The 27,817-nt window shown below is 37.4% G+C and overlaps 1 protein-coding gene across 2 annotated transcripts in view; it reads right to left on the bottom strand.

The window, feature by feature from the left end:
* Nucleotides 1-27,817, bottom strand: part of COL11A1 (collagen type XI alpha 1 chain) — a 128,171-nt gene that overhangs the window by 25,952 nt on the left and 74,402 nt on the right. For both annotated transcript variants that reach the window (XM_079314065.1, XM_079314064.1), the window contains 16 exons: nucleotides 26,334-26,387; nucleotides 24,283-24,336; nucleotides 22,122-22,166; nucleotides 21,938-21,991; nucleotides 21,804-21,848; nucleotides 18,760-18,813; nucleotides 18,005-18,058; nucleotides 13,841-13,894; nucleotides 12,788-12,895; nucleotides 11,940-12,029; nucleotides 11,638-11,691; nucleotides 6,223-6,330; nucleotides 5,780-5,887; nucleotides 4,677-4,730; nucleotides 1,183-1,236; nucleotides 371-478 (listed from right to left, as the gene is read on the bottom strand). In XM_079314065.1, the coding sequence (XP_079170191.1) occupies nucleotides 371-478; nucleotides 1,183-1,236; nucleotides 4,677-4,730; nucleotides 5,780-5,887; nucleotides 6,223-6,330; nucleotides 11,638-11,691; nucleotides 11,940-12,029; nucleotides 12,788-12,895; nucleotides 13,841-13,894; nucleotides 18,005-18,058; nucleotides 18,760-18,813; nucleotides 21,804-21,848; nucleotides 21,938-21,991; nucleotides 22,122-22,166; nucleotides 24,283-24,336; nucleotides 26,334-26,387 (1,098 nt within the window). The remainder of the gene's footprint in view (nucleotides 1-370; nucleotides 479-1,182; nucleotides 1,237-4,676; nucleotides 4,731-5,779; nucleotides 5,888-6,222; nucleotides 6,331-11,637; nucleotides 11,692-11,939; nucleotides 12,030-12,787; nucleotides 12,896-13,840; nucleotides 13,895-18,004; nucleotides 18,059-18,759; nucleotides 18,814-21,803; nucleotides 21,849-21,937; nucleotides 21,992-22,121; nucleotides 22,167-24,282; nucleotides 24,337-26,333; nucleotides 26,388-27,817) is intronic.

Raw genomic sequence — 27,817 nt, 5'->3', positions numbered from 1 at the left:
TTTTCATATTATAGTAAATGTATAGGTAGTCCTAGAATGCTTAAACTAGGTGACACAATAAATTTGAGGGAAAAAGAAAAACCAAGAAACTCACACAGAAATACTAAAATAGGTGATTTTAAAAACATTGCCAGAATTATTCAGAGCTCAGGTGGGAGTCTGGATAATTTATGCTATGATATATCTGATATACATATATATATATAAAGTCCTGCAGCATTAAATTTGTTGTTTATGCATGAACCCCATAATCTTTTAGTTCTAATTAACTGGTTCTATCATTTATTTAACAGAAGACAGGAGTCATTCAGTTTCTGACATAGAAATTGGTGTTCTTACAGATGTAAGGTAAAATAATAAAGGAATTTACCTGTAAACCAATAGGGCCTGGGGGTCCAGGAAAGCCTCGAGGACCTTCATCACCTTTTTGCCCAAACATCCCTTGCTGACCTCTTGGGCCTGGCTCTCCATCACCTCCCTGTTTGGAAACAATGAAGAGCAAAATGATCAAAGCTCTGATAATAACAACAGGAAAAGCTGCATGGAAATGACTGGAAAACAACTACAAAAGGGCTCAGAACTACAGCAAGTGTCTTTACAAATGCACGTTCACAATCATGGCTGGATGAAGTCTGTTCCACAAACAGAATGCCAGCACATGCTCTGGTTTAATATGAGTGCTGCATTTCTCACAAAAATTTTCCCTGAATTCCCCCTCTCTATCACATCTTCATAAACATTCTAGCTGTTGAATACCTATGTAAATATGAGTAGCAAAGAGTTCTACCAATATTCAGGGTAAAAGGATTCAGAGCCTTTTAAATAAAAGTAAGAATTAATTCACTTGGTATCAGGTGTATTTTATAAAGAGACACTGTTTTAACTGCATCTGTACTGAGCTGCCAAACACACCACCAAACAAGTCCACTGAAAGGATGGCCACCATTCACTGTTTGCATAATTTATTTTTAATAATTTTGCCAAATTATTGCCCTGCTGTAAATCTGCCATACAGTAACATCCATGCAGGCTTGTTTACAATAAAGAACTGCAGGGCAGTGGGCAGGACAGAACTGTTAGTGGTGTTTTGAAATCTATTCCTGAGTGAGGAGCAAACAGTCCAAAGAAGTCAGTGTCAGCTGAGTCGAGCAAGGTTGGGGTGGCTCTGCAGGAGCTACTTACAGCTATACCCGGGGCTCCAACAGGACCCTGCAGACCTGGTGGACCTGGAGGACCCTGCAACAAACACATCCAGAAGCACAAGTTAGTGATTGTGACATCTGCAATGAGATTAAGAGCAAATACAGACATGAGAGAAAACCCGGCTTGCACGATCACAATCTATTCAGCGTTTCCATGGCTCTCCATGGAGGATGTAGCACCATTGGCAAGTCCTTTCCATTCTATTTCTGTCTCAAAAACTCAGATTTTCAAATCTATAATAGACAATGCTGGCATTTGTTAGGAGCTCATTTTTAATGTTTCAGAATAGATTTTCATGCAAACATGAATCAAAATGAAATTTTTTTCCACGATTAAAAATATCAAAACTTTCAATGAGATTTCTGCAAAATATCCCTCAACCTTTAAAACATCTCATCTAAATCATCTAAAAATCTGTCTTTAATTCAAATGCTTATTATTTGGAGTAGTTTTTATGAAAGTGCTGATTACTGTTGCAATGGCACAAAGCTTATTTTGACCTCCAGGAGACAAGAAAAAGTGCAAGTTCTTGCTGAGCACTGGGAATCACATTCTCTTTGATATTAAGTCTCTTTTTAACAGAATGGCAAAAACCCCCCAGCCTCTGAGAGGAACATCTTTTTTTCATTCTCCCTGCAGACTAATAACTAAGTTATATTGCACATAATTAGAAGTCAGTCATGCAGATGTGATATAATGAAGCTATCAGAGTACAAATGCAAGATACTAGTTTATGATGAGGTTTAAATGATGTGGCAGTTTGAATCTTGTTTTTGCAACACTAGAGGAAGTGGACTGATGAAGAGTGACACTAAGAAGGCACAAAACACCTGGCCTTGGCTAATTCTAGTCTATTTCAGATGCCAAATTGCCTGCAACTTCTAGGCTTCAAATTCTGGTTTAGAAGAGAATAATTTACAGACTTTGCTAGGGCTAAAATTGGATCACTGTGCCCTTTATAGGGGGAATTAAATAAAGGGACTTCTTAAGTCTTGTAGTCTATTTCCTTCTCTGGGTTTTATATATATTTTAGAGCATTTTATTTTCTAGGGAGTGTGAAGCATCTAGCTCTGTATTTCTTCCCTTTTACAGTCCCATACCTGATGGCAATCCATGAAACAAACCTTTCTAGCCTCTGTGGTGACATACCTAAATGAAAGGACTCTGAGGAACACTCCAGCTGACTGGGAAGTGTTACCATGAGAAAGGGATTGGGGATGCATGGATTTTTCTACACTCTTTGAGAAACTTCGTGTGTTCCTTCATTTTATAGGCTCTGGAATGAGGCCTGCACATTTTTAAACTCATTTAAAAACCCATTTTGATATAAAGTGCTGTTGGAACATACTCTGCAATTGATTAATGAACAGTTATTTGGACACATGGCCAGGTTCTTTTTTTATCATTGCTCTGGAGGGCAAATGGAGAAAACCTAATCAGAATCATGAGAGAATCTTCAGTTAATAAAGGCAGCTGTGATAACTGTGGAGGTTTTGAAGTTCAAGAGAGGACAGCACATCAACAACAAACTTGTGCTGTCTTAGCTAGACTATGCCAGCATAGTTAGGCACAGTATTTTCAAACCCACAAAAATAAATCTTTGTTAGTTTCAATGGGGAATTGAAGATTTTTCCAGCTCTTCTTAAATAAGAAAGATGAATCAGTTCTTTGATCAGGATCCTTGCTGTGATCAGGCTCTAAATGGCCACCAGGGCCTTCTGTGGGTGCATTGAGATTGTAAATATCTGTTTTTTATGTCCTGTGATTTCAGAACTGGGTACTTCCTCTTCAGAACCTTTCAGAGGTGACCAACAAGTCTTTTCTCCCTGCCCCAATAGGCATCTGTCAGCACATTGAAAGGAAAGCAGATTTAAAATAAGCACATTCTGAAATTGTTAGGGTTGAATGACTGCAGTTGAGGGCAAATAGACACGTGAAGACACGTGACTTCAGCTGGAGTTACACTCACTAGGGCCTCAACACTGAATCCTGTACTTCAAAAAAATGTGTAATATTCTCTAATGTATTAAACCCTGAGACTGGGAATCCAGGATACATTCCCAAATGATAATGCTGCAGACACTTTATTTGCAAAGCAGGTCTCCTGGAACAGTCCAAATGCATCAGTACTCACTGTGGGAACTGTGGTCACAGTCTAATGCTCAGCATAACTAGCTATGCTAAAATCTTCTGAAACACAAGAGTGCAGCTTGTGTTTTCTTCTGGAATTTCTCTGATGCAATGCATCTCTAATGGAGAGCCATGGCAAAGGGGAAAACAGGATGTGCCTGTGGTCACATGCAAAGCCTGAAGTGAAACTGGATCAGAGGTTGGGATTAGCTGATCCTCAAGTTCATTTACAGCCCAAGCCATTCTGTGATTCTGTAATTCTATGGCCTATGGAATTGTTTGAGTATTGTTTGAGAATTGTTTGAGCATATCCTCCCATAAACATAATTTGGCAATATATAAGCCATAAATTTGGTGCGAATTTTAGAAATAATATACTGTTCTGTAACTTGCTAATATCAAAAATCACACTGTTTTCAAGATAAATATACTTAGCCTTGAAAACCGGTGTTGAGTTCGAAGTTTTGATAACTGTGAATAGTGTTAAAATGGAACAATAAAAGGGATCTTTCTGCCATTACTTCACCATTTTTTCTTAAGGAAAAGTATTCAAGTAAAGTACCAGTTTATCTTGAAATTGAACTGAAGTAAAAACATACCATTTTGTATTTTAGAAAAGAAACCACAATCAAACGGAAATAAATCAAGACTAATTTTATTCTTTCTAGCCTCAAATTTCACAGTGAGAAAAAAGCTTAATTTTATATGTCTGGCCTAAATAACAAAAGGAAGTGTTTGAAATTTAGAATTAATTTTTGGTGACAGAAAAATGTCAAATCAAAACAGTAGAAATCTGATTAGTCCTATGTTCTCTTATAGGCCTAATAAAAACTTGTATAAGCCATTTTATCTGCCATCAGTTAATTGTGCTCCCTAAGAATTAGATATCCTAATTAGATATGATAAAACTACATTAGTAGATTCCTCTACTGAGTCTCCATAGTTTTCATCCTCATGGTTAAGAAGCCAAGGCTGGATATGTTCCCACACTGCAGTCAGTGAAGTTCAACACAGTAAGAGAGGCTATGGGAATTCTTGGTCTCTCCAGTTCAAATGCAGAATGGAGGAATTTCATTTAAATACAGGAGAGTGCTTAAGAATGCAGTTTATATTTTGTAATGATTCTGAAAGCTCTAGGAATATGTGCAATATTAAATACATGCCTGGATCTGTAAGTCCAAACCTCTAGTGTTGCATTAAAAGAAAATTATTTTGAAGGCATGTTTTAGGAGTGTGTCTTTGTTTCTGCTCATTTACGTAGCAAGGCTACCTGCATACTTTATGCATGAATACCTTTTATTTGTAAAGAATAGATGCAAAGCACAAAAGATTTTGCTACTCACGCTTTCTCCTTTGTCACCTTTACTGCCTTTCTGACCTGGTTCACCAATTTCACCCTGTAATTGAAAGTTAAAAGTTAAACTCATTTAAAATGGTCTCCTTCACACTTAGCTGAAATCAATATCATGGTATCTCTAAATGTCCCCTTTGATATGATTATTCTTTGTTTTATGCTGCTGCTTCAAGTGTGAAGCCTAAAGGGAGCAATTCTGCAGTGATCAATAGTATGTCATATTAGTCAAGATATTGATTGCTGAATTGAAAAGAGCACCAAGACCTGGTTTTGAAGTATAATGCAACTGAGCTCTAAATAAAGGAAATTGTGTTGCTCATGTCACCTTCGATATGAACTTATAACGAAAGTATCCTGATTTACAGACTCATGTGACTGTTTATGACTGAACAACTGCTTCTCACTGGAGTGTACAGTATTTCAAAACTTCAAAATTATTCAAATCACCAAGAAACCACATTAGAAAAAAAAGTTTTCTTTTTACAACAATAAAAGATAAATTAAATCACAGAAAATACTATCTGTGGGATAAATAACACTCATGAGTCACAAAAATGAATGTGGAAATCTTTACCTTTACCCTATGCTAACTAACAGAGAAGTGCTGGGTCAGCCAATCACACCAGATGATCCTGAAAGGTGCTGTGTTCTAAATTCTGCCAGAGGTCAACAGAGTATCTCTGCTGTGAACATAATTATTTTGACACCCTCAGCCTACCAACATAACCTCGGGTGGTTCTGAATCCCTGTATATTACTGAAGACATTTCATCTTACTCATCCAGTAGACTAAGTTTCTAAAATAGGCAAAAATCAATTTTGTCATAATTTGCCTTATTTTGCCACATTTTCACCCTTGTTTCCTTGCCAGGATAGATGTTCTTTAGCACAAATTCTAGTGTCCCATGACATCTCAGACATTTGGTTACAGAAGAGGCTTTTAGGTATTTTTTGAAGTAGGGTAGAGGGAATTTGGAGGAAGGCAGGTATAAGATTTGTTGCTTTATCACCCAATTTATTGTGAGGAAAGCTACAAAGAATTGTACTGATAGATCTTCTCCCAGATGCACTAATGTCAATTATAATGATTCACCTTGTCACCATCTTCTCCAGGAGAACCACTAGGACCAGCAGGACCAGGAAGTCCTACAGGACCCTGTATTCCATCCCGTCCAGCTGGACCCTGGGGACCTTTTTCACCCTGGTTTTGAAGAAAATGAAGCAATCCACATTAACATAGGAGAGTAATGAAAACTTCAGTAAGAGAATATATATAAGAGAGTTATGTGAAGTACTAGTTGAAGCTGGTGTCAAATACACTTGTACTCCAGTGCAGAGTGGCTGGGTACAGAGGTTTAATGAAAGACTGATGATATCAACAGATTTAACCCCCCCTGGTCTTAGAGAGCACGGTAAGAACTGTTTAACTGCATCCATATTTGTAACTCTGAAATGAGCCGTTGTGTGTTCTGGGAACACCAACTGCACCGTGCCCCGCAGGGAGCAGCATGCTGGGCGGGTTTCGGGGTTACTCACGGGAGCGCCCTTCTCTCCGGCGGGCCCGGGCGGGCCCTGGGGGCCGGGCCGGCCGGGCAGGCCGATGGGGCCGGCGGTGCCCGCGGCGCCGCGCTCTCCCGGCGAGCCCTGCCGACAGACAGACAGACAGACAGAGGGGCTGAGACACTGAGCTCTTTATCGGGACAGTTCGGCTGCTTGGAGCTTACCGATCCATCGTGCGTGCAAGTAAAGAATAAAGGCTGAAAGGACCGACTTGAAGTTCATAATCAATACAGTTCGTACAACACTAATCTCATTTTTTGTAACTACCACTTCCTGTATTTGTTCATCTAATGAGAGTGTCCTGTTTTCAAGAACTTATTGTTTTCAAAATATATTAACATACTACTTTGATGAAAGAATATTCACCATATCAAAATACAGAACTAAGCCACATCACAAGCAAAATTTTTAGGAAAGCTTCGTGCTCTTCATTGCTGTGATGATCATATTTCTGCATTTCAGTTCATCTCTGTAGAAAGCCATTCAAGTATAGTGACTAATTTATTTTGTTCTACTGAAGAGGTTTTTTTATGTACAGGCATCTTTAGATAGGCACAGAAAAAGTTAAAAATCTAGTATTACAAATTAAAGGTAATGCAGACACATGCATCTTCGTCTTCTGTCTTACAAATAATTTACAATTCTTGCATTAAGAGAGTACCGTTATATGTTCGTTGCAGTACAAAAATATTTCCCCAACTTTTCAGCTTTACACCTTCAAGACAGTTTGCAACACTTCAAAGTTAAGATAGGTAATTTCACGACACCAATTGATATTCTAGAAGCAGGATGATACATCACAGAATACAAAATTAATAGGTGGTGTACCCTGAGACTCTAAATAGCCCTTTGTTCAAGTTTAAACAGAATAAAAATTGCTGTATTTTAGATATTGGAATTTTAAGATGCTTTCACATATAAGGACTCTATGTTTTTCACTTTTACTCGTATCATACTTGTCCTGTACTGACCTCATTAGCATAACTGGCACTAATTTCATATTAAGGTGTTTTTCCCTCCACATAAATGTGACAGAAGAGAGTACTGAATGGTTTTCCAAAGTATTTTAGCAAGTTATTTCAGTAAGATCTAAATTTGCATGAGTGTTCAAAGTATTTGTATGTATTTGTATGAAAATCATAGATGACTTTATCCTTCCAGGTGTTGGGGTTTTTTTTAAGTCTGGGTGGCTGCCTAAGTTCCTGTCCTATTTCTGTAATTTTAGTTCCTAAGGCTTCCGTGAATTCAACAAGAGAAAGTCATTACCCTACAGCCATACTACCATGGTCTCTGATCTTGTCAGCTCTCATAAGCTAAACAATTTTATGTCATCTCATCAGGAGGATATAAGAATAGAGAGGAAAAAACCCAAATAATTCATAGATCTTTCCTGTGTCAGACAGCAGACACTAACAGAGGCCATAATTTTCAGTAGCTCTTTTTAATCAACCAACTTTTCATATTTATCTTTGCATTTCACCTGAGTTGTGAAAAGGGACTACACCTTCTGTTTTCAAGGAACTGCACCTTTCTCTGAGAGAATGGCCTCTGAGCACAGCAGTACATACAGTCCCAGCTCAGAGAAGTATTTTAAGCAGCTTCTTAAGTCTGTTCTCTCTTTCTGTGTTAGTTCATGGGGTTTTGTTTTTGTTTTGGTTTGGTTTTTTTTCTGGTCCCTCTTACACCACGAAACAAGCTCCTTATGTTATGAAACCACTTGTTAACCTTTGGTCTTGCAGTACTCACATCCTGGAATATTTTTATTAATTTGCTTGGTTTTTTGGTGGTTTTTTTTTAAACTTTTCTACAGACACGTTTTGTCTTGTATTGTGATACATACTACAAACTCATTAGCAACCTTGGTTTTATCTCACTTTGTGTGAGGAGATATGCAATGACAGCTAATGTATACATTGTATAGTAGTAGCAATACTTTTTGCTGATGGTTTACAAAATGCTCAACAAGTGAAGGTCCCCATGATTGTAAAATGTTGTCAGATAGATGAAGATAGCTCTATTTCAGCACTGATAATTGGGTAGCCTACAGCTGGCTTATTCTGAGTCTAATTTGAGCATCCTATTCCTAAATGAGCAAATGAAAAATGACTGCTTGACATTCCAAAGAGCTTTCTCTCATCAGCATTCAGCATTCCACACTGTAGTAGGAGAAGGGAAGAAAACAAACAGAAGCAACAAAGACAGCAGCTAAAAGAGAACTGTTAAAAAAACCTCAAAAATTCCCCCCCACAATAACAGAAGACCAACCACAACCCCTCCCAAAAAAACCCCAAACCATGAAAACACTCCCCTTCAGTCCTGCAGAACCCCCTCTTGCTCTGGCATGCATTCATGCATCTCTTTCTTTTGTCCAAATGCCTCTAAACAGAGCAATTGGCATATGCACAGAATTTGGAGCAGTGGTTTGTTTGCTGTGCTTGCAGATGCACGCACCAGCCAAATAAAGCTTATAATTGACTATATATGCTGGTTAGAAACAATTGGCATTGGCAGGGAATCAGAGCAAAGTCAGCCAGTGGCATGGAATCTCTTCCTATTAGAAATGGCAAATGAAGACTCCACTACAATTACACTTCTGTGTGTACCCGCTGTTGGCTAAAAATAGATGGGAAAATATTTTCAGACTATTTGATGCTCACGGTCTGCTGTGAGCTTCTGTGAAAAAAAGCAAGCAATCATGGTTTAATTGTGGTGCTTGAAGTGCACAGAAACCCAGCATTAAGGGCACCTACACACCTTTTACACAGAATACTGTTTCAAGATAACAAATTAGTAATTAAAGATGAAACAGAAAAAAACCCCTACTGAGGACTCTTGGAATAATTTAAGGGCAACTTGGTCCTGTTAGTACCTCAAGTGTCCCCCTTGCACTACACTGAGCTCAAAATATATTTAAAAAAATATAAATTTTGCCCTTCAAACTCTCTTTCAACTCCTGCTACTACTGCATCTATTTCATAAAGACTGGAAAAACTGTATGCAAAATATCCCAGCCTCCTTTCTTTTTATGACTGTTTATCTTAGCAGGAAGAATGGCCCCAACAGAAAGGGGTTTCTGAACTGAAGTCCTTGGTAGTGTGCTCCTGACACCCATGCTCTGTGTGTTTCTGGACTATAATTAATGATGATTTCAGTCTGGCACTGAATTCCCATTAGCTGGGGAGCATTAATAGTGTTCCTGGATTTTCTCTACCAATTTAGTTTCACATGAAAGGAATACTATTCATGAGCTCTGAGAGAGCTCTGTGATTTGAACCAAAGGATGGTAAATGGGGATAATTGAGACATCTTCCTCAAAAAAGCTCTGGTGTTTTAAGCTAAAACATTAACTTATACACACTGTAAGAATTAAGAAAAACATGGATTATCTGAACTTCAATTCAAACATATTGATTTCAGAATACAGACAACCAGATAAAGTGTGTCTCACATCTTGTGTGTCTCTGAGGACCCCTGACAGGAGTGGCCCAGCTCCTGTGAGGACAGGGCTGGCAGCAGAGGGGGCTGTGCCACACTGGGTCAGCTCTGAGCTTTGCCCATGCTGGCTGCTCTGTGTGCTCAGAGGGGCTCTGGGTCACTGCACCTGAACCACCTGCTCGACAGCTCAGTCCAGCCCGAGGGGCTCCTTCAACAAAAAACCAAGACATGACCTTTACATTGAAAAGACTGTTCTGGTCTATGCTTTCTTGACTTTGATTCATCCTTTCTTTTAACATTTCAGGTTCTTCAGATGGGTAAGATGATATCCCTTTTGACTCTCCCTACTAGATTCCATCCATTCCATTCCATTCCATTCCATTCCATTCCATTCCATTCCATTCCATTCCATTCCATTCCATTCCATTCCATTCCATTCCATTCCATTCCATTCCTTCTTTGTTTTGGTGCCTTTTGGGAATATATATATGCTGCACATTGTTAAGAACTATAAATTCAGGTTTTTGGCATTAATAATTCCATAATTCATTTTAAGAATTCAAGTCCTATGTATTACTTGTACTGTACTATGTGTGGCTTTTTATCCTTGTTTAATGCATTCTAATCTGAATATGAATTGCAAGGACATAAGAGAGCTTTGTTGAAGCACATAGAAATTCAGCTCCTCCATTACTTTTTTTTTCTAACATGAATAGCCGTGATTGATTCTTTTCTTTTTTAACCTCAATTGGACTGAATGAAAGAAATAAGTTGACAAGATGACTGTCAAAATCTACACAATTCACATTTGGGAATAACTCTACCATGTTTTGAATGCCAGTGCATCCTTGTAGAACTTCTTTGCAAAAAAGCATGACAACAGAGAACAGGCAACTTGAAGCCCACTCTACTATTGAGCTTAAAATGCTGAAAAGAAAAATTCCTGCAGAACATGATTTTACACAGCTGTACAAAGGGAACACAGGAGTACTGGGTTTGCATGGCAAGGGTTTGGTAACAGGGGGTTACAGGGCTGGGAGAAGATGCCACTTTCTCCCATGTCCAGTGGAGCTCACACCACTCATAAGTGACAGGGGTAGAACCTCTTGGATAATGAATTTAGGAAGTGGGGAAAAGATGCACAACAGAGAGAGAGCAGATATCCATGCACAGCCCATGGAGGTGCCCAAAGGAGACTGTGGCCCCATGGAGAGCCAGATGCAGGATCAGGGCAGGACCTGTGGCCCTGTGGAGAGAAGCCCACACCAGAGCAGAGGAAGAGTGTGAGGAGTCCTCCCCATGAGGAGGAAGGAGTAGCAATGTGTGATGAACTGAGGGTCATCCTGCACTGCTTGGGGGCAGGATGAAGCAAAAATTGGGAATGAAGTTCAGCCTGGAAGGAAGGGAGGGTGGGGAGAATGTGTTTTCAGACTTTGTTTTTGTTTCTCCATATCTATCCTACTCTGACTTGATTGAAAATAAACTCATTTTCCCAGTCTGTTTTGCCCATGATATAACTGGTGGCTGATCTTGTCCTTATCTTGACTCACAAGCCTTTCAGTGTATATTGTCTCCTGCTGTCCAGGTGAAGAGGGCAGGGATGGAGCAGTTTGGTGGGCACCTGGCATCCAGCCAAGGCAAGCCCACAACAGCATTAGCCCACTGGTCACTATCCATGGAATTTTGCACTGCAGAAAACCTCTAATCTCAAAACCCATTTGTGTAAGTGACCAGTATCAAGTAAATGTCATAACTAATTCCAGTGGCAGAAGGCTTCAGATATTCTCTATTATCTTCATAATCCCTGCATGCTTATTAGTGTGGATACTTAGTAGAAGTGTGATCTGCCTGCTGTTTTACAGACTGCATTAATGAAAACACCACAGCATGTAAAGAAGAAAAAAGCTTATTAGGTAATATTGCTTCTATTTCCATAAAATTATTATGTTTACTTACCATTGGGCCAGGTGGACCCTGTGGGCCTTCTCCTCCTTTCAAACCAGCTGGACCCTAAAAAATAAAAGGAAAAAAAAGCTTGTCTACTAACCTGGAAAGCTCAAGAGTAATTTTGCAACACATATAATAGGAAACATACAAAGATCCAAAGAAACAAACCTGAATAAATTCCCTTCTTCTTATCTAGTTCTCTTATTGCATTTATTTTAAGCACAGTAGAAGAGTTCATGAAATAAAGGAGTTAATATATTGTTTCTTTATTTAGAAATATCATGGCAATTGCTCCAGTGCTTGTATCATACCTGAGCACCTGGAAGGCCTCTCTCTCCAGGGAAACCACGAAGACCTGCTGGTCCATCTTTTCCAGGAATGCCTTGAGGGCCTGGGTCACCCTGGGAAACATATTACATTTTGATTAAAAAATATGTTTAAAAATTAGGTGTACAATGAGTGATGAAAATTAACTACCAGATCCTAGTTATAGCTGAAAACAAAGATTGTGGCTCCAGCTATTCACCCACTAATTCTTTTAACAGTAAAATAGTCTGTGGTTACAGTTATAATGAACTTTGACAAAATACAGTATCAGTTATGGAATACAAATACTGAAAAACACAATAAGCCATAAAAATATGTTTAAATATACTTTCAATAAAAATTTTTGATACCCACTTATAATCAAAAATTGAATGGAATTACATAGTAACTAGATAAGTAATATTTTTCTTGTTCCCCAGTGGTAGCCAAAAATTTAGCAAGGAGTTAAATATATTCAGTGAAATTCTGCCTTTTATTCACTACACATCTGACTTTAAATGCCAATGTGCAATTTTCTAGCTTGGTGTGAAAATGTCGGTACTTCGTATCTCTGTATTGAATACATAGTATATACAAAAAAAACTTTAGAAGTTTTTATTACAAAGATATTAATTTTTGGCTCAAGAGAAGTCTCATTATTTCAGTGGAAGCAGACACAGCTCTAAAATTGGAAACTTCCAATCTTCCAAGTCCTTCTGGGTGAAACCTGCCAATCATGATTTTACACTGTATATTCTGATTTTATTCTTCATGTCTACATGATGATTTGAAATGTCATACTGTCAGCAGTTTATCTGTCCCTGTCTCTTTGCTCCCCAAAGCCACATCTTACCTTTGCCCCTTCTTTTCCTGCAGCACCTGGGAGGCCTTGTTCACCTGGGGGACCAGGGGGGCCTGGATGGCCTCTTTCACCAATTGGTCCAGTCTCACCAGTAGGACCCTAGGCACAAAAGCACAACTTTAGTCACCTGAAGGTATTGAATGTCTTTTGGGGTGTGGGAGGAAGTGGAGAGGAGCAGATTCTCAATATCCAGCTGTTATTTACCAAACAGCAGTGCCATTGCTTAGCGTACATTCCTCACCTTCCCTCCAGGCAAGGCTGACTTACAAAATATCTTTGTCCTATAAAATAAATCTTGCATTGCATTTTGCCTGCAGACACGTCTGTGCAGCTTCCAAAGAGTGAAATCCTGACCTTGTTCCTTAAGCACTGAAGCTTTAAAACACAGCGTGTATGGGAGAAGGTTACAAAAAGGACACAGGAGAGAAATCCGTGTACTATTCTTGTCTTGAAACATTCTGTACTGTTGTTTTTCTGAATAATAGGAATTGTAAGGCAGGAGAGTTGAAAGATCTCTCTTCAGATTCCCTAGCAGACAAGTTTCACTGAGGGAATTAGCTAAAAAAAGCTCTAAATGTTTGATTAAGTTGTAAATTAATAAGGTAAACCAAATGGAATTTTGATAATTTATCTCTCCACAATCTAAAAGTTACTGAAAATTTTTCTTTGGCAAGAAATTGACATATTGCATTGTTTTTTCTAATATGTTTAATGGTAGAGAAATCTGTCTCGTTGACTTCTGTAAACCACCAATTTCATAATCACATAAAAAACCCCTGAAAGAAAACAAACCAACAAAAACCTCAAACCAATACATAAAACTAAGTGGAAAGCTAACCCTTTTTTTTTTTTTTTTTTTTTTTATGGAATCACTGATGATAGTTACTAAGTATAGCTTTCTAACATTATTATGCAACTTTTGTTACAAAAGTTAATATACCCATTGATAGGGTCTTTTTAATACAGCAAAAGCAACTGTCTTATCCATAATATAACCATTAAACCGTGGTCTCATGAAGTCAACTATAAAGGGAAATTATTTACCTGAGGGCCAACAACACCACCAGGACCAGGAGGACCAGTTTTTCCTTGAAAACCCTGTGAAATAATTGTAGAATATTATATTACCCTTTACAAGTTATAGAAGAACAAAATTCATATCTGTGCTGAAGAGCTGAATGAGAAATTCCATGTCACACACTCCTCTTCAGGAAATAAAAAAGAGAAATCTTTTTTGTCTGTGTATGCTTAGAAATGAAATGTTGATTAATCTCTCTTCCATCTCTCAGTTCCCATCTCTCTGAGGTGGTACAGCAGTAAAAATTGCCATCAGTTTTACAGATCTCTCTAGGAGGACTTGATTAGATGAGTTTGAATGCATAAGTGATGAAGCTAAAAGACAGTTGAAAATACATTTTTACATATGTATATTATGAATCATAAAAGCCAACATAAAAATGCTTTTTAAAGAAAGACACAGATGGAGGATTAAGTTGGAAGGGCATTAAAGATAAAGTCAAGGTGAGACAAAAAGTAAATGAAAAGTAATAAAGATCCAGGGAAGGTGAAGGTTATATAGAAATGGTAGAAAAGGCAACATTAGTGCCACAAAAAGAATGAAGCTAATGAAAAACCAATGTGGTGTCAAAAACAGAATAGAAAGGAAATATTTTTGAGACAAGTTTTTAAACATGGGCAAATTTTACAGAATTTTCATTTGCTAATCAGCAGCTCCATATTATAGGCCAAAATTAGTCAATGAACTGAATGAGAACGTCACTTTATAATAGCACTGATTAATGCATCTTTGATTTATGCTAAATTATTTCTTTTAAATGTTGTAGAGTGTTAGTGCATTCCTGCTGGGTCACATTAGGGTCCTACACAATATTGCCTGCCTAACAGCCTGTCTGCCTCCTGCTCTGCTCACTGTGCAAACACAAAGGGGTCACCTGGCCCCAGTTGTTTCAAATGTTGGCCCTGCTCAGCTTTCCTCTGGGCAGTTTGATTGATATTGCCCTATTCCATCAGTTCTGTTTGAGCTGTTCTGTCTCAGTCTGATTCTGTTCCTGCTGCCAGCCAGATGTTACCAGGGTTCACTGTGGCCCATAACCCAGGTGCTCCCTCAGACATCTGAAATGGTCCAGATTTGAAAATCAACAAACAACAAACAAACAACAACAAAAAACCAAACAAAAAAAACCCCAAAACAACAACACACAAAAAAAAAAAAAAAAAACAAAGGTAACCCTTTGTTCTAATGACAGAAAATCAGAACTGCTCCAGATGGAATCATTCCCATGTCCCTTCCTTTACACAATCAAAGCTTGCTCTGTAAGCCTGTTGTCAGGAAAGACAGAGAATGTTGAACATCACCCCACTTACAGAAAGCACCTTGAGAATTCCTAGTCTCGATTTTGCAGAGTGTATTGATACTTTGTTTCTTGCTGCTAATGATAGGTTCACTAGCTTCTTCTGTTACAAGCCTATCTATTCCTGTATTTCTTAAATATGCAAAAAGTAAAGGAAATAGCAGCAGCAGCTACTCAAGCTTCATCTAAAATATTTAGAATTTTAAAAATTACACTAATGTCTCATGTGTGTGTTTTGAAGTGCCTAGGTGGCCTCTATTTTTTGTTATTTTCTGTGAAAGACAATTTAATGAAATGTTTTATTGTATCAAGAAGAAAGCCCTCAATTAATTCTAATAGATGACACAAGTAGTATATTTCTATTTTATCTCTTCACAAACATGAAACTCTAGATTCCTCCATAACAGCAGACAATCTAGCAATGTTCATTGTTGAGGTCTCCTGCCAAACTGAGATTGACATCACTGAAATTTATAATCACTTCTAAGGACAAATGGGCATAATGTTGGTTCTCAGTGTAATGCTTATTCTTTATCCCAAATCATTTACCATGATATTACTGTTCCTGTGTCTATAATTTCAACAAACAATGCCAGTTCTTCAAAGTGTATATGAGGGAAAAGTTGCAGCCTCTTCTCCACCAGTAGTTACCTTGGCTGATGTCAACATGTGTTTATTATTCCATAAACAAACTGCAGAGTGCAACCTGGGAATCTGGCTCTCTAATTTGTTATGCTTGACTATGTCTCTTATCCTAATTCCCTAATTGCTGAAATGCCCATATGCACCAATGAACTTTATAATAAGATATGTGTCTAAATAAGAAACAGAATTCTTAATACCCTTATCTACCAGTGAGTGTAATGAAAGTTTTCTATTTATACATTTTTAAAAAACTTGAAGTGGATATGTTCATCAGGAAAAGAAAGTCAACAGCCTACTGATTGATTTAAATCTATCAGGTTTTCTATAAAACACATATATGAGAATCCATGGGGAAAAAGATTTTAAACATTATTTTGGCCCAAGTTTACAAACACATAAGGCAGAAAACAATCCTAATGAAAAGCATAATTTGCTCCTAAGTTACTCCAGTTATTTTATAAGTATAACCCTACTGAACCCAAAGTGATACAAAATTAGGAACCATAGCAGAGAGTGAATCCTGAGGGACCTGGTTCAAATTTCACACAGTAGCAGAGTCCATAATTTCACTGTATTTTGAATATTTTGTTACATGCTGTGTCACACGATCAGAATGGCTGAGATTGGAAGTGACCTCTGGAGTCATTTTGTGCCACTGCTCTGCTGCAATGGGGCTGCTGAGAGCTGGTTGCTCAGGAATGTGTCCAGATGGCTTCTGAACACCTCAGATGGAGATGCAGCCTCTCTGGGCACTCTGTGGCTGTGCTTGGTCACCCTCACACAGAGAAAGCACTTCCTGATGTTCAGATGGATCCTGCTGTGCTTCAGTTTATGCCCTTTGCCTCTTGTCACTGGGCACCACAGGAAAGAGCCTGGCTCCCTCTTCTTTACAGCTCCCTTCAGGTGTTTCTGCACTTGGGTGAGACCTGAGCCTTCTCTAGGCTGAGCACTCCTGGCTCCATCAGTCCTTACTCACAGCAGAGATGCTCCAGTCCCTCAATCACCTTAGTGGTCCTTTCCTGGCCACCCTCCAGGAGCTCTCTCTTGTCCTGAGGAAACCAGAACTGGACACTGCTCCTGGCCTCAGCAGGGCTGGACAGAAGGAAAAGATCCCCCTGATGCAGCACAGGATGCTCTCTGCTTTCTTTGCTGTGCTGGCACATTACTGGCTCATGTTCAAAGCAGTAAAACTAAAGAGAAAATTTTAACTTTTTGACAGCAGACTAAAGAACAAGTTTGAGCTTCCTGCACTGTAAACAATTATTACAGTTGATCTTTACGGTACACAGCACAATCTTTGCATCATTGCAAAGGAAAAGAACAAAAGAGTCAATAATGTTTCACACACCAAAAAGCCACTATGATTGCAAAGCATTACAATGTCACAGTGCTACAATACTAGCAGAAGAAAATAGACATTTTCAGAGGCATGTGTTACTCTGTGCTCCTCCTTTCAGCAGTGGAAATGACTCAGCAGCCACTAACAGATTTCCAATGAAGCTGGAGCCTAAAACACATTGTACATGCTGAGAAAATTTTGCAATAAATTAATTTATGGCTTTCTCTACCTCTGAAAAATCCAAGTGAGAATTTTTATTTAATAATGGAATTTGAGTAACGTTTTGATGCTACAGAAATAGTGTGTTTTTTAAAGACAATTCAGTTAAAAGAATTACATAGTATCTTTTTCATTTTGATGCCAGAACTTATTCATTGTGATTCTTAAAGGAGTTACATAGTTTCAAAATCTTATTTTATTTTCAATCATTCCTGATTCTACTTTCCAAATGTCTTGGCTTTTCTGTTTCCTAGCTGTTTATCATCAGTAAGACTTTTTTTTATGTTACTATTTTTGGTACATGGCATTCAGTGGGAAAAGTACCGTAGAGTAATTGTCTGAAAAATCTTAATTTAAACTGTGACCTAGGTATTAATCTTTTTTACTTCTATTGAATATTTAATCTCATTCTGATGTTATGAACTGGACATACCAGAGAATAACCTCACATTTGTATCATGGCAGCAAAATAAAGCTTTCTCATGCCCCATCTACAAGGAAAGTGCAGTTATATAACCTCTTGGTGCCAGCCTCTTTCCTTTTTCCCTCTAGTGTCTATTTCTTTGGTTTGGATCACATAATCATGACCTTTAGGACAACACTAACACAGCAAAGTACATTTACAGTACTTACAGTCTCACCCCGCTGTCCTGGGTGTCCAGGCAAGCCATCTTTTCCAGGTGGACCCTGAAATTATAAAATACATAAATCAACCAATTTCTTAGCCATCCTCAAAAAAGTGTGCAATTAGCTTTCAGAATCTCTGCTCTCTGTTTATTTCTAGACTAGTCCTGGTAAATTTTAACTGTTCCTATATTAGCTAGCTAGGAATTGAATAATATTTTTTCCTTGTGTCCTTCCTATTGTGTCTTAACATTTGCTTGGAGAATGACTGATATGAAATGAAAACATGCTCAAAATAGATTTCTGTTAATTCAGAAATCATGGAAATTCTTTATACTTCCATTTTTTCTTTGGTTAACGACTCAAAACAAATCTAAGCATTACAGAAGTATTTGATGAAATTTCAGGTTTTTGAATTGGAAATAAAAGTAGCAACTGCATGGAAGGAAAAAAACAAACAGGTTGTTTGTTGCTTTTGTACTGTACATGAGCAGAGGCACACCAGAAGAGCCTAAATTGGTTCAGGGGGCAGCTCATTACTATTACTTCTGTATGTTTCTGCTAGTAGTGAATGCCTCCTTCCTCTTCATTTTTCCTCAGTGAATCAATCATACAAGTCATTCTTAGAATATGTGACTCCAAACCCTTAAGGCTCAACAAAAATATCTGTAATCTATACATAAACCATCCCTTACATACATTTTCAACTCTTCACTTCAGAGGGACTCTCCAAACATTACCATTCCAATAACAGAGATACTCACTGGAGGTCCCTTTGGTCCGGGGAATCCAACAGGTCCCTGAGGCCCTTGTGGTCCCTGGATTAAAGACAAACAAACAAATGGAGTTTTACTCAAACTGGATTGAAAGTTTGCTTCAGTCATAAAATACAGGAACCCTGCAGGTAATGTCTGGATTTAAGAATAAAGCCTCAGCCACACTGTCATAAATATTGGTTGCAACAATTCACAAGCACAGACACTGGAGGGATCTCCTGAAAGCAATAGTGCTTGTGTAGGAATGCAGTAAAAAATGAGAAAAACTGCTTACATCAGCTATGTTTGCATCTTACCCCTAAAACTGTGCATAATAAAGTAGGAACTAACTGTGAGTTAGAAGCACTGTTCTTCCATGTTGCATACACCAGGGGATTTAGTTAATAGTTTGGTCATCTTTTTAACTTTCAGTCAAATATTCATCTTCAGCAACTCATAAACCCTGATAATATTTCAAACCAGTACAACAGTACATATTCCAAATAGAATAAACTTTGCAGAGTTAGCTAGGATTAAATACAGCATTTTTGCTGTTATGAAAAATAGTTTAAAAATCCTATGATATATGAACATTTTATTTTTATAGTTTTGTATATATATATAGATATATGGAGTGAGAAAATTGTCATGCAGCATGGTTTTAAAAATTTAGCTAAAGATGATCTACTGACTTAGTGCATTGTGTGCACATGCATGTACATCCACATGAAAATATTTATACACATAGATATTTACACTGAGTACTAGCTTATATGACTCTTTCTAAAGTTATTAGCAAAAATACCCCAGAGGCCAGCTTTTAAAATTTACTGTTGATATGCTGAAAGGTACTGTGTCAGCTTATGAAAGCCCTTTTTGCTCTTTAGTTTTTAATGTACTAAGTGAAAGCTTAAGAGTCTTATTAATTTTACATGATTCCACAGCTTAGTTATATACCCATATGTGCAAGACTTTATCTTATTCTATTTGGTGTACGATGTGTGGGTTTCCTATGACATCCAAATATGTTAGAAATGTTGGTTTGATGCAAAAGACTTGAAGCAGGAGGCCACATCTCCCAAATTACCCTTTTGCTGCTCAGACTTCCACAAGCCTGGTTCCAGAGCCCAGGCCTGCAGAGCTCAGCTGCCTCTGCAATGGGCAAAGCACAAAAGCAGCTGGGGAGAGCATCCCTTGTGCCCAGCCTGGGAGAGTTTGATCTTAAATGAATCCTATCCCAGGGCAGACTTCTGTTATACTGAAATACTAAATCTGAATCAATTAAGAAATGTTAGGCAAATGGAGATCCTATCCATAATTTTTTTCAAAAAAGAGGTATAAGTCTGTTTCTGAAACCTTCAAAACACACAAATATGCTTCATTTGAGGGTTTGAGTAATTTTTCAATATGTCATGTCTGTAAACAAATTAACTTTGCTCATTTGTTTCTGGGTATAAAATAAAGCTAAAAATGAAAAAAAAAAAAAAAAAAAAAAAGGTGGAGCTTTATAGAGGAAAACGAATAAAATTCAGCTACAAATTACCAGAATGATATCGGTCAGTCTCAGAAACTGAGTAATAGGCACACAACTCAAAATTTTACATTTAAATGCACCTTCTCTCTCAATAATTCCCTCTGTTTTCATGCTTTGAGGCTTTCTAAGGAAAAGACTTCACATTTTTCTTTTCATCCACAATATGGCTTGCAGGTTTCAAGTCAGTGGACTGACTGATTATATGAGAAAAAGCACTAGAATACTAACAGCATGGTATCAAAATTACATTTTCAGTTGTTATTAAATTTCATTTTAACAGTAGCTATGCAGGATAGATTATTTATTATTTTCATGTTTGGTAGTTGAAATAGTCTCAGAGGAGTAGAGATGACAGTTTTATTTTTTGTCTGACACTCACCCCTCTTGGGAAGCAAATAGATACCTCACACTTATATTACACAAGTGATGAGAAACACGGTGCTTTATGATTCTTCATCTCTTTGCTTTTATCAGTTTCTCTCAAGGGATGCCTTCATCTTGAATTGATCTGCTCATTGTTTTAGTACCCCACAATTTCTCTTCCTTGCAAACTCTTGCAGCTGTCAGCAAACTCCTCTTCCACAAGGATCTACTATTCCCCTTCTGGTAGGCTGCCTCTGATCCTCCTCAGGGTAAAGTGACCTACATTTCCTTTCTTGGTCTGTGCCTCATTCTCTCCATCCCATTGCCAAAAAAAGTGACATTGTGGAGCTGGGGAAAATGCCCAGAGAGCTCCCTCCTGAAGAGTGACACTCCACAGAAAGAACACCTTGCTAGGGATACTGGGAGAAGATCTTTAGGTGTCCTATATGAAAAAGGTTAGCAGACTACAAAATATGACTAAAGCTTAAGCTTTGCAAAAATACTTTGGCACAAAGCTCATCCACTTAAACTGACTTGGTTTTAAAGTACTGCCATTATAAATACAATTTATTAATACTCTTTTTTCTTTGCAATCCTGTACAATGAACTGTGGAGTGGATTTGTGTATTGATTAGTAAGATAATAGCAAGCACAAAATTTTGTTTTAGAGATAACAATAGAGTTTCTGAGGCATGCAGAAAATAGGTTGAAGGGAATTCTTAGCTGATTAGAACAAAAAAACTCAGCTGCTTCAAAAAAGCATCTTCTGCATGTGGCTTGAGTGTTTGCTAATCCAATGAACAGGCAGTAAGCTGCAGTAAGTGAGGAATTCTGAAGAGTCTAAGTTGTGAGTACAGCTTTAGTTCACAGGGATGTATACAAAGTGCATGGATGTAACACAAAGTGTGTATGTACTCTCTCTCTCCTATATGCACAAACCAGATACAATTGGAAGAAGCTTTAAGCAAACTTCAGCCACTCCATTCATGACTTTGTGAAAAGCATCATTGGACCTGAGGTTTTGTTAGTTCTGGTTAAGCTGTCAAAGTATCACAGAGATATGAGAGGGAGAACTGAAAATAAAACACCCCTCCCACCCTCAAATCACACTCCTATATAGTGGATAAACACATGTACAAAGCTGGCTTTCACAAACCCTTTCGCCTGGTGGGCCAGGAGGACCATCATTGCCTGAAGTGCCCTGCAAAGGAAAGACAGAACGTTCAAGGATTCTCATTTGTGTAAAAGAAACAGCCAGCAGCCAATCTATAAAGTGTGCCTGACAATTACCTTTGGACCTGGTTTACCAGTGGGACCTCTGGGACCTCTGGAGCCTCTTGGACCCTGTCAATTTAACACAGATACACTTGATGATAAATGCTGGATTTTATGATCTAATGAAGGTAATTCTTCACAGAATAGTGGAGACAATTTACACAGGGAAGCCTCTAAATTGCAAATCAAAAGAACTTACTGTTGGTCCTCTCTGTCCTCTGGGGCCTGGTTTGCCATGCAATCCCTGGAAAGAAAAGTTCACAGAAATCATCTTAGCAGGCATTCTATTTGTGAGATAAAGTTTTATTACTGAAGTGGAGGCAGAGAACAACTCCCTTAAGTTTAAATGTTATTTTACCTTTAACTATCTACTTTGCATTTCAATTTACAGAACCATGGTCCTTGATAAAATTGGTTATCTTTCTGAGTTCACTGGGACTTGTGGCTAAATGCACTGAATGTGCCTGAGAGTCAGATTCTGTCAGAGGCATTAGAGCAATTTTAACTACATTAAAGCAGCATTGAAGGTGGCACACAACAAGCAGAGTCCCTCTGCAGCAGTCTGGAGGACTTGGCATTGTGAACAGCCTTAAAACAAAGTTCCCAGTCTCCATTGGAGAGCTCTGCAGGTTAATAGAGAAAAGAAAGGGCAAGGATCTCTTCATTTATAACAGAAATGGGCACTGTAATACCTACCAAAATTATGCACACTTGATAGACACACAGAACTAGGCAGAATACCAGTCCTTGAGTTTTTGTTTTAATATATCTATTAATCATGCTCAATTTGATTTTTCCTTTAAGCTCTGCACTGGAATTGCTGTGCATTGTAATGCAAAGAATCTTAAAATTCAAGACAGTATTCTTTAGATAGAGAAAGGAACTTGATGACTGGTACTTTCTAATCTCTGAGGTGAAAAAACCAGCAACAGAAAAATCATCAGAGATGTTTTAGCACAAAGCTTCTTTTACTGGAAACCAATTAAACGTGTTCACCTGTTTTCTTGACAGGTTTTTTTTCCTCTTTTTTTTTCCCCCCTGTTGATTTTATTTCACTTATCAGAATAAAATTTATGTCTTGTTTTTGAAATGCTACTCAGCCTGTGATCTTCTCAAGGAAAGGGTCTGTCTTTCCTAGTACCTGTATGTGTGGTAGCATAAAACACCATGATAACCCTTTAGGCAATAATAAAACAATAATATCTGATTCTCATGGAAAAATCTGCAGTTATGGGCTCATGGATAATCAGCATAATATTTCAGTACCAGCAGTTTGATGGTATTAATTACATGGTTAATACCCTAGCTGAACCTAAAGCTTTATGAAGGCCTGAAAATGCATCAATATAGTAAAATTTTCATAATTTCAAGCCTCCTGTTTGTTCTTATGATTTTGGTTTTTTTTTCCAATATGCTGCCTTTATTAGCAGTTGCCTCATTTTTTCACAACACACATGGACTGAGCATTGCTTTGTTGCTTGTGCCTGTACATAGCAATGGATCTTTCTCTTAGCTAAAATAATACAAGAACAATTTAAACTGTACATAAGTAATGCAAATGTTAATGGATTTCATATATTTCATCTTAAAATAATGAATTTCTGCTTTAAGAATAATAATATATATTATCTGTTTGACTTGATGTTGCTATCAGCTATAAATTCTGACTCATCTCTTAATTTCACCATCTTTCTAACATACCTGCTATATTCAGTGGAGCTTTAGAGACAACAGTACAGTGACCTTCTTTCCAATCTATTTTAATTGTTATAATTTGAAGAACATGCATAGCATGTTTCCCCTCACCTGCTTCAAGCAAGCAAAGCAACAGAAGATATAATTTTACATTTTTTAAATATATGTAATAGTACATGTTGTTCATCTTGCCTGGTATATTTTGCCTTTTTGAAGCAAAGTCTAAAAAAAAAACCCTTGTGGCAAGTCAGAATATTTATGAAATACAAGTTGAATTTCCTTGAGGGTAAATTGCATGGTAGCAGGATAATTCATGGGATACAGGAAAATAATTCTTGCCAACTCACTCAGCTATACTGTCCAAAAAAACCTCCAAGCCCTCCAGGAAAGGTGATTTTTATTCTCTTTTTCAAATTATATAATTTTGGCAGTATGTGCAGCAAGAAAGTGTCCAAGTTCTTGTATCTTAGATTAATACCTTAAAGAATTGCAAATAGTGCCTCAGTATGTCTTGTTTTACATGAATATAGAGGTCCATTTTAAATGTGAAAAACCTGTTTTTATTATTCTTTAGATAGCAACTTGTATCCTCAAGTTTCAGACTTTTCCCCCAGTGCTGCATTTTAAAAGTTAATTAAGTGTTATGCAAGAATGAATTATCATACCCTTGCACCTTTCTCTCCATTGGCACCTGGAAATCCTGGGAAACCAGTTGAGCCCTATGCAAGAAATCAATGCAAATGTCAGAGGATATCAAAAGCAAAACTGTGGTGGAGCCAACATTTAATAGACACATAAAACACAATTCCTAAGTCAGGTACATTTTTCGTGTCAAACTTGCAACTGTGATAACTGTAAATAAACTTATGAAAGCTGTAAATAAACTTACCATAATGCCTCAAGTCCAGAAAGCATTTAAAAAAAGAAAAATCAATATATAGAATGGACATTATTTGTCATCTTATTAGACAATAAAGTATTCATTAAATCTGCACCTTTTTTTAAAGCAGGGAAGTAATTATTAGTAACAGCTCACTAGAAATAACTGTATGATAATGAAGACAAACAAGGCCTTGTTGCCTCACAGTAAGATAATTCTTTTAAAAAATAATTCCAAAAAATGGTAAGGATGTGCCACATTCTCTATTCACTTTACTGAGCTGTAAATTAATTACTTCAAGTTCTTTATTCGCCGTAAACCAACCAATGGACAGTTTCATTTAACTGATCCATGCAACTCATACATAAGCAGAATTAATGAGATTATCTGACTTGAAACTGCTCCCAGCTCTGTCCCTCCTCCTTTTTTCCTCCCCTTTCCTTCTGCCAGCTGCCCAGTGTAATGGAAACAGGACTATTTCCTTCTTTGCTTCTGGCATACAGTTCTGTGGGAGAGCAGACTTTTTACCTGCCACAGTGTTAATTTTTCATAAGGAACTTGGGATCAAGAGGTGATAACCATGATAAAATATACTTTTAACAGACCAGGAGGGTTGGCCACTAAAATTTACTAGCCAGAGTCCCTGCTGTCATAATGCATCCATGTCTGTGCAGATTGCTATTAGCATTTCACTGACAAATAAAATGCATATAAAAAACCCCTAAAATGTAATTTCTTGGTGCTCTTTGAAATGAATTGTTTTGATTTCCTTTTCTCTTGCTCTTACTCCTCTTTCTTCTCTAATGAATGTTGTTTTACAAAATCATTGCAATTATCCATAAAAGACTTAGGGGCAGTACAATTTTACTAACACAGATTCTAATGGAATCCTTACTGATATTGATTGATAGTAGAAAAGTAGTATATTTCTTCCCTCCCTTTCCTTTTACATTAATTTTCCTTTAATTTTCTTTCTTCTTAATTCTTCACTAGCTATAACTTTATATAAGAATGAAACTGAAAATTCTAGTCTGTGAAATCCATTTTTTTTCTCAAGTTAAAGGCTGGAAAAAAAATCACACCAAATGATGGAGCTCTAATAGTCATGACTTGATTGTAAATGTACATGTAAATGTAACTGTACATGTACAATTTTTGCAACTGTGCTAATCAGAGGATGCTTATTTAGCATGCCCATTTCCTATATATGTGTTAGGATGAACTTGATAGAAATTTGTTTCATAAAAATGTTTTAAACCAGAAGCCCTCTGTGTAGTTTTCTATTGCAGTCCAAATATGTAAAGTAGCTGAAGGATAGATATAGGCATTTATATTAACCAGGGATTGTGTTTTCTCATGTTTTTCTTAAAAGAAACTAAAAGAAAATATGAAGAAAACTGTAATATGTTTCAAAGAAATGGTTTATTCCATGGAAGAAGCAATAATCACACAAATTATCTCTGCACACACTGAAAATTCCTATCACTATCAGCATCAATTAATCAATATAGTGCCTATCCTCTATCAAGAATGTCAACAATTCCTTCCTTTTCCAATTGTTTAGTGCATGCCAGTCTGATGCTGGCACAAACAACAGGAGAAGATGCTAAAGGGTACTATATTAAGAAGAGAAAAGAAAGTGCTCCATAGGGATCCTGACCTAGGGGATCCCACATTGCACAAGATTTTTCTTCAGAATATGATTGTAAAGAAAGAAAATGAGAAAAATGGCCCTTTCTTTGATGTCCACACCCTGCTTCCCCAAACACAGAAATTAAACAGGTGCTATTGTGACCAGTGTCAAAGCACCCAGTATACAGCTCATTTCCAGCTCACCTTTGGACCTTGTCTTCCTGGATATCCTGGCAGTCCAGGCACGCCCAGCTTACCCTGCAATGAGAAGGCAGTGTTACATTTCACTGAATCCACCTACGTGGTTCAGCAAGCTTCTATACAGCACAATTTTTCCACAATATAGAGTGATGATACTCCATGGAATATAATATTAAATAAATTTCTCATTACCAGTGGGCTTAGTCCCAAACTTATGCAAAAATCCTGCTCCAATAAATGAATCCAGAGAAATCAATACCTCAAAGGTTTTTTCCTTCCATGAAGTGCTGTGCAGTTCTATGTGGTTGAAATCATTAAACAATAATTATTCTCTAAAAAATCAGGATGGTAATAGGTTTAAGAGAGAAGAAATTATTTTTAATTTATACTGTGTGATGGCTGACTTTCATGAATAGGCATTTGAAGAATCAATTCTTTTCTTGAATAGTTCTAAACCAAGACTATGATAAATTATACCCTACTGATTATTTGCTGACAATGGATTTGTCAACAACCATTACCAACTTGCTATGTTCAGAAAAGACTGATCAGCACTGACATCAACCATTCCCAGAAATGAAATACAGGGCCCTACTCCACTGAGCTGTTCTCTTTAGACCTCTAGAGGATGAGTGATGGTTGGCCACTTTCAAAGGCAAGGAAGCAGTTTCACACTTTGAAAGATGGGAACTCTGGGGAAGAATTTCTCTGTGTTCTAGAAAATCAAATTCTGGAGAAGATCTCTGGAGAAGATGACTGTAAAGTATTATATGGTACTCTGCAGTAACCACAGATAACATAAAATAGGAAGGAGAGATTTCCATGGGGAAGGAAATTTTCCCAAAAAATGTTTATTGGTAAAAAATACAGCACATAAATAAATATGTTGAGTATTATCATATTCATGTAAGTACATGTGTCTGGTGAGACACTATAGAGAACAATTTTTACATTTAAGAAACTACTTTTAATGCTGCCTGTTATTTGCCCCCCTGGAACAAGCTGCATGCATTGCAATCATTTAAACATTGTGCAGCATGACAGCACATCAAACTCTTGCCAGATTCAGTGAAAGTTTTGTCCCTGATTTTCTGAGTCAGCAAGCCCAGTTGCCTAGGTGGAGTGTGAATACAGATATATTTTATTATGAGTTCATTTCTGATATGTTCCTAATTTTTTGGCACCCTACTTGATATTTCATTAACCAAGCAAATCTAGCTTCAGACTTAGTTGGGAAATAGAGATTTCTTATTATGGAATCAGATGAACACAGAGAATAAGAACTACTGTGGTAATTTCATTGCTTTGCTTACAAGAATAGTACCTTTGCATTAAATATATTATATGAATGACAAAGGAACAAGATATTTATGTCTGCCCTTACAGACTTTCCAAATACTGTAGGAAGATCTAAAAGTTCACATTAACTACTCCAGTTTTTGCACTAAAATAAATATCACAGGACCAGCACCAAAGAATTCCTCTCT

This window comes from Erithacus rubecula, assembly GCF_903797595.1.
Source record: "Erithacus rubecula genome assembly, chromosome: 10".
Classification (NCBI taxonomy): domain Eukaryota; kingdom Metazoa; phylum Chordata; class Aves; order Passeriformes; family Muscicapidae; genus Erithacus; species Erithacus rubecula.
The sequence above is the reverse complement of the archived record's forward strand: the minus strand, read 5'-3'. Positions and strand labels throughout refer to the sequence as shown.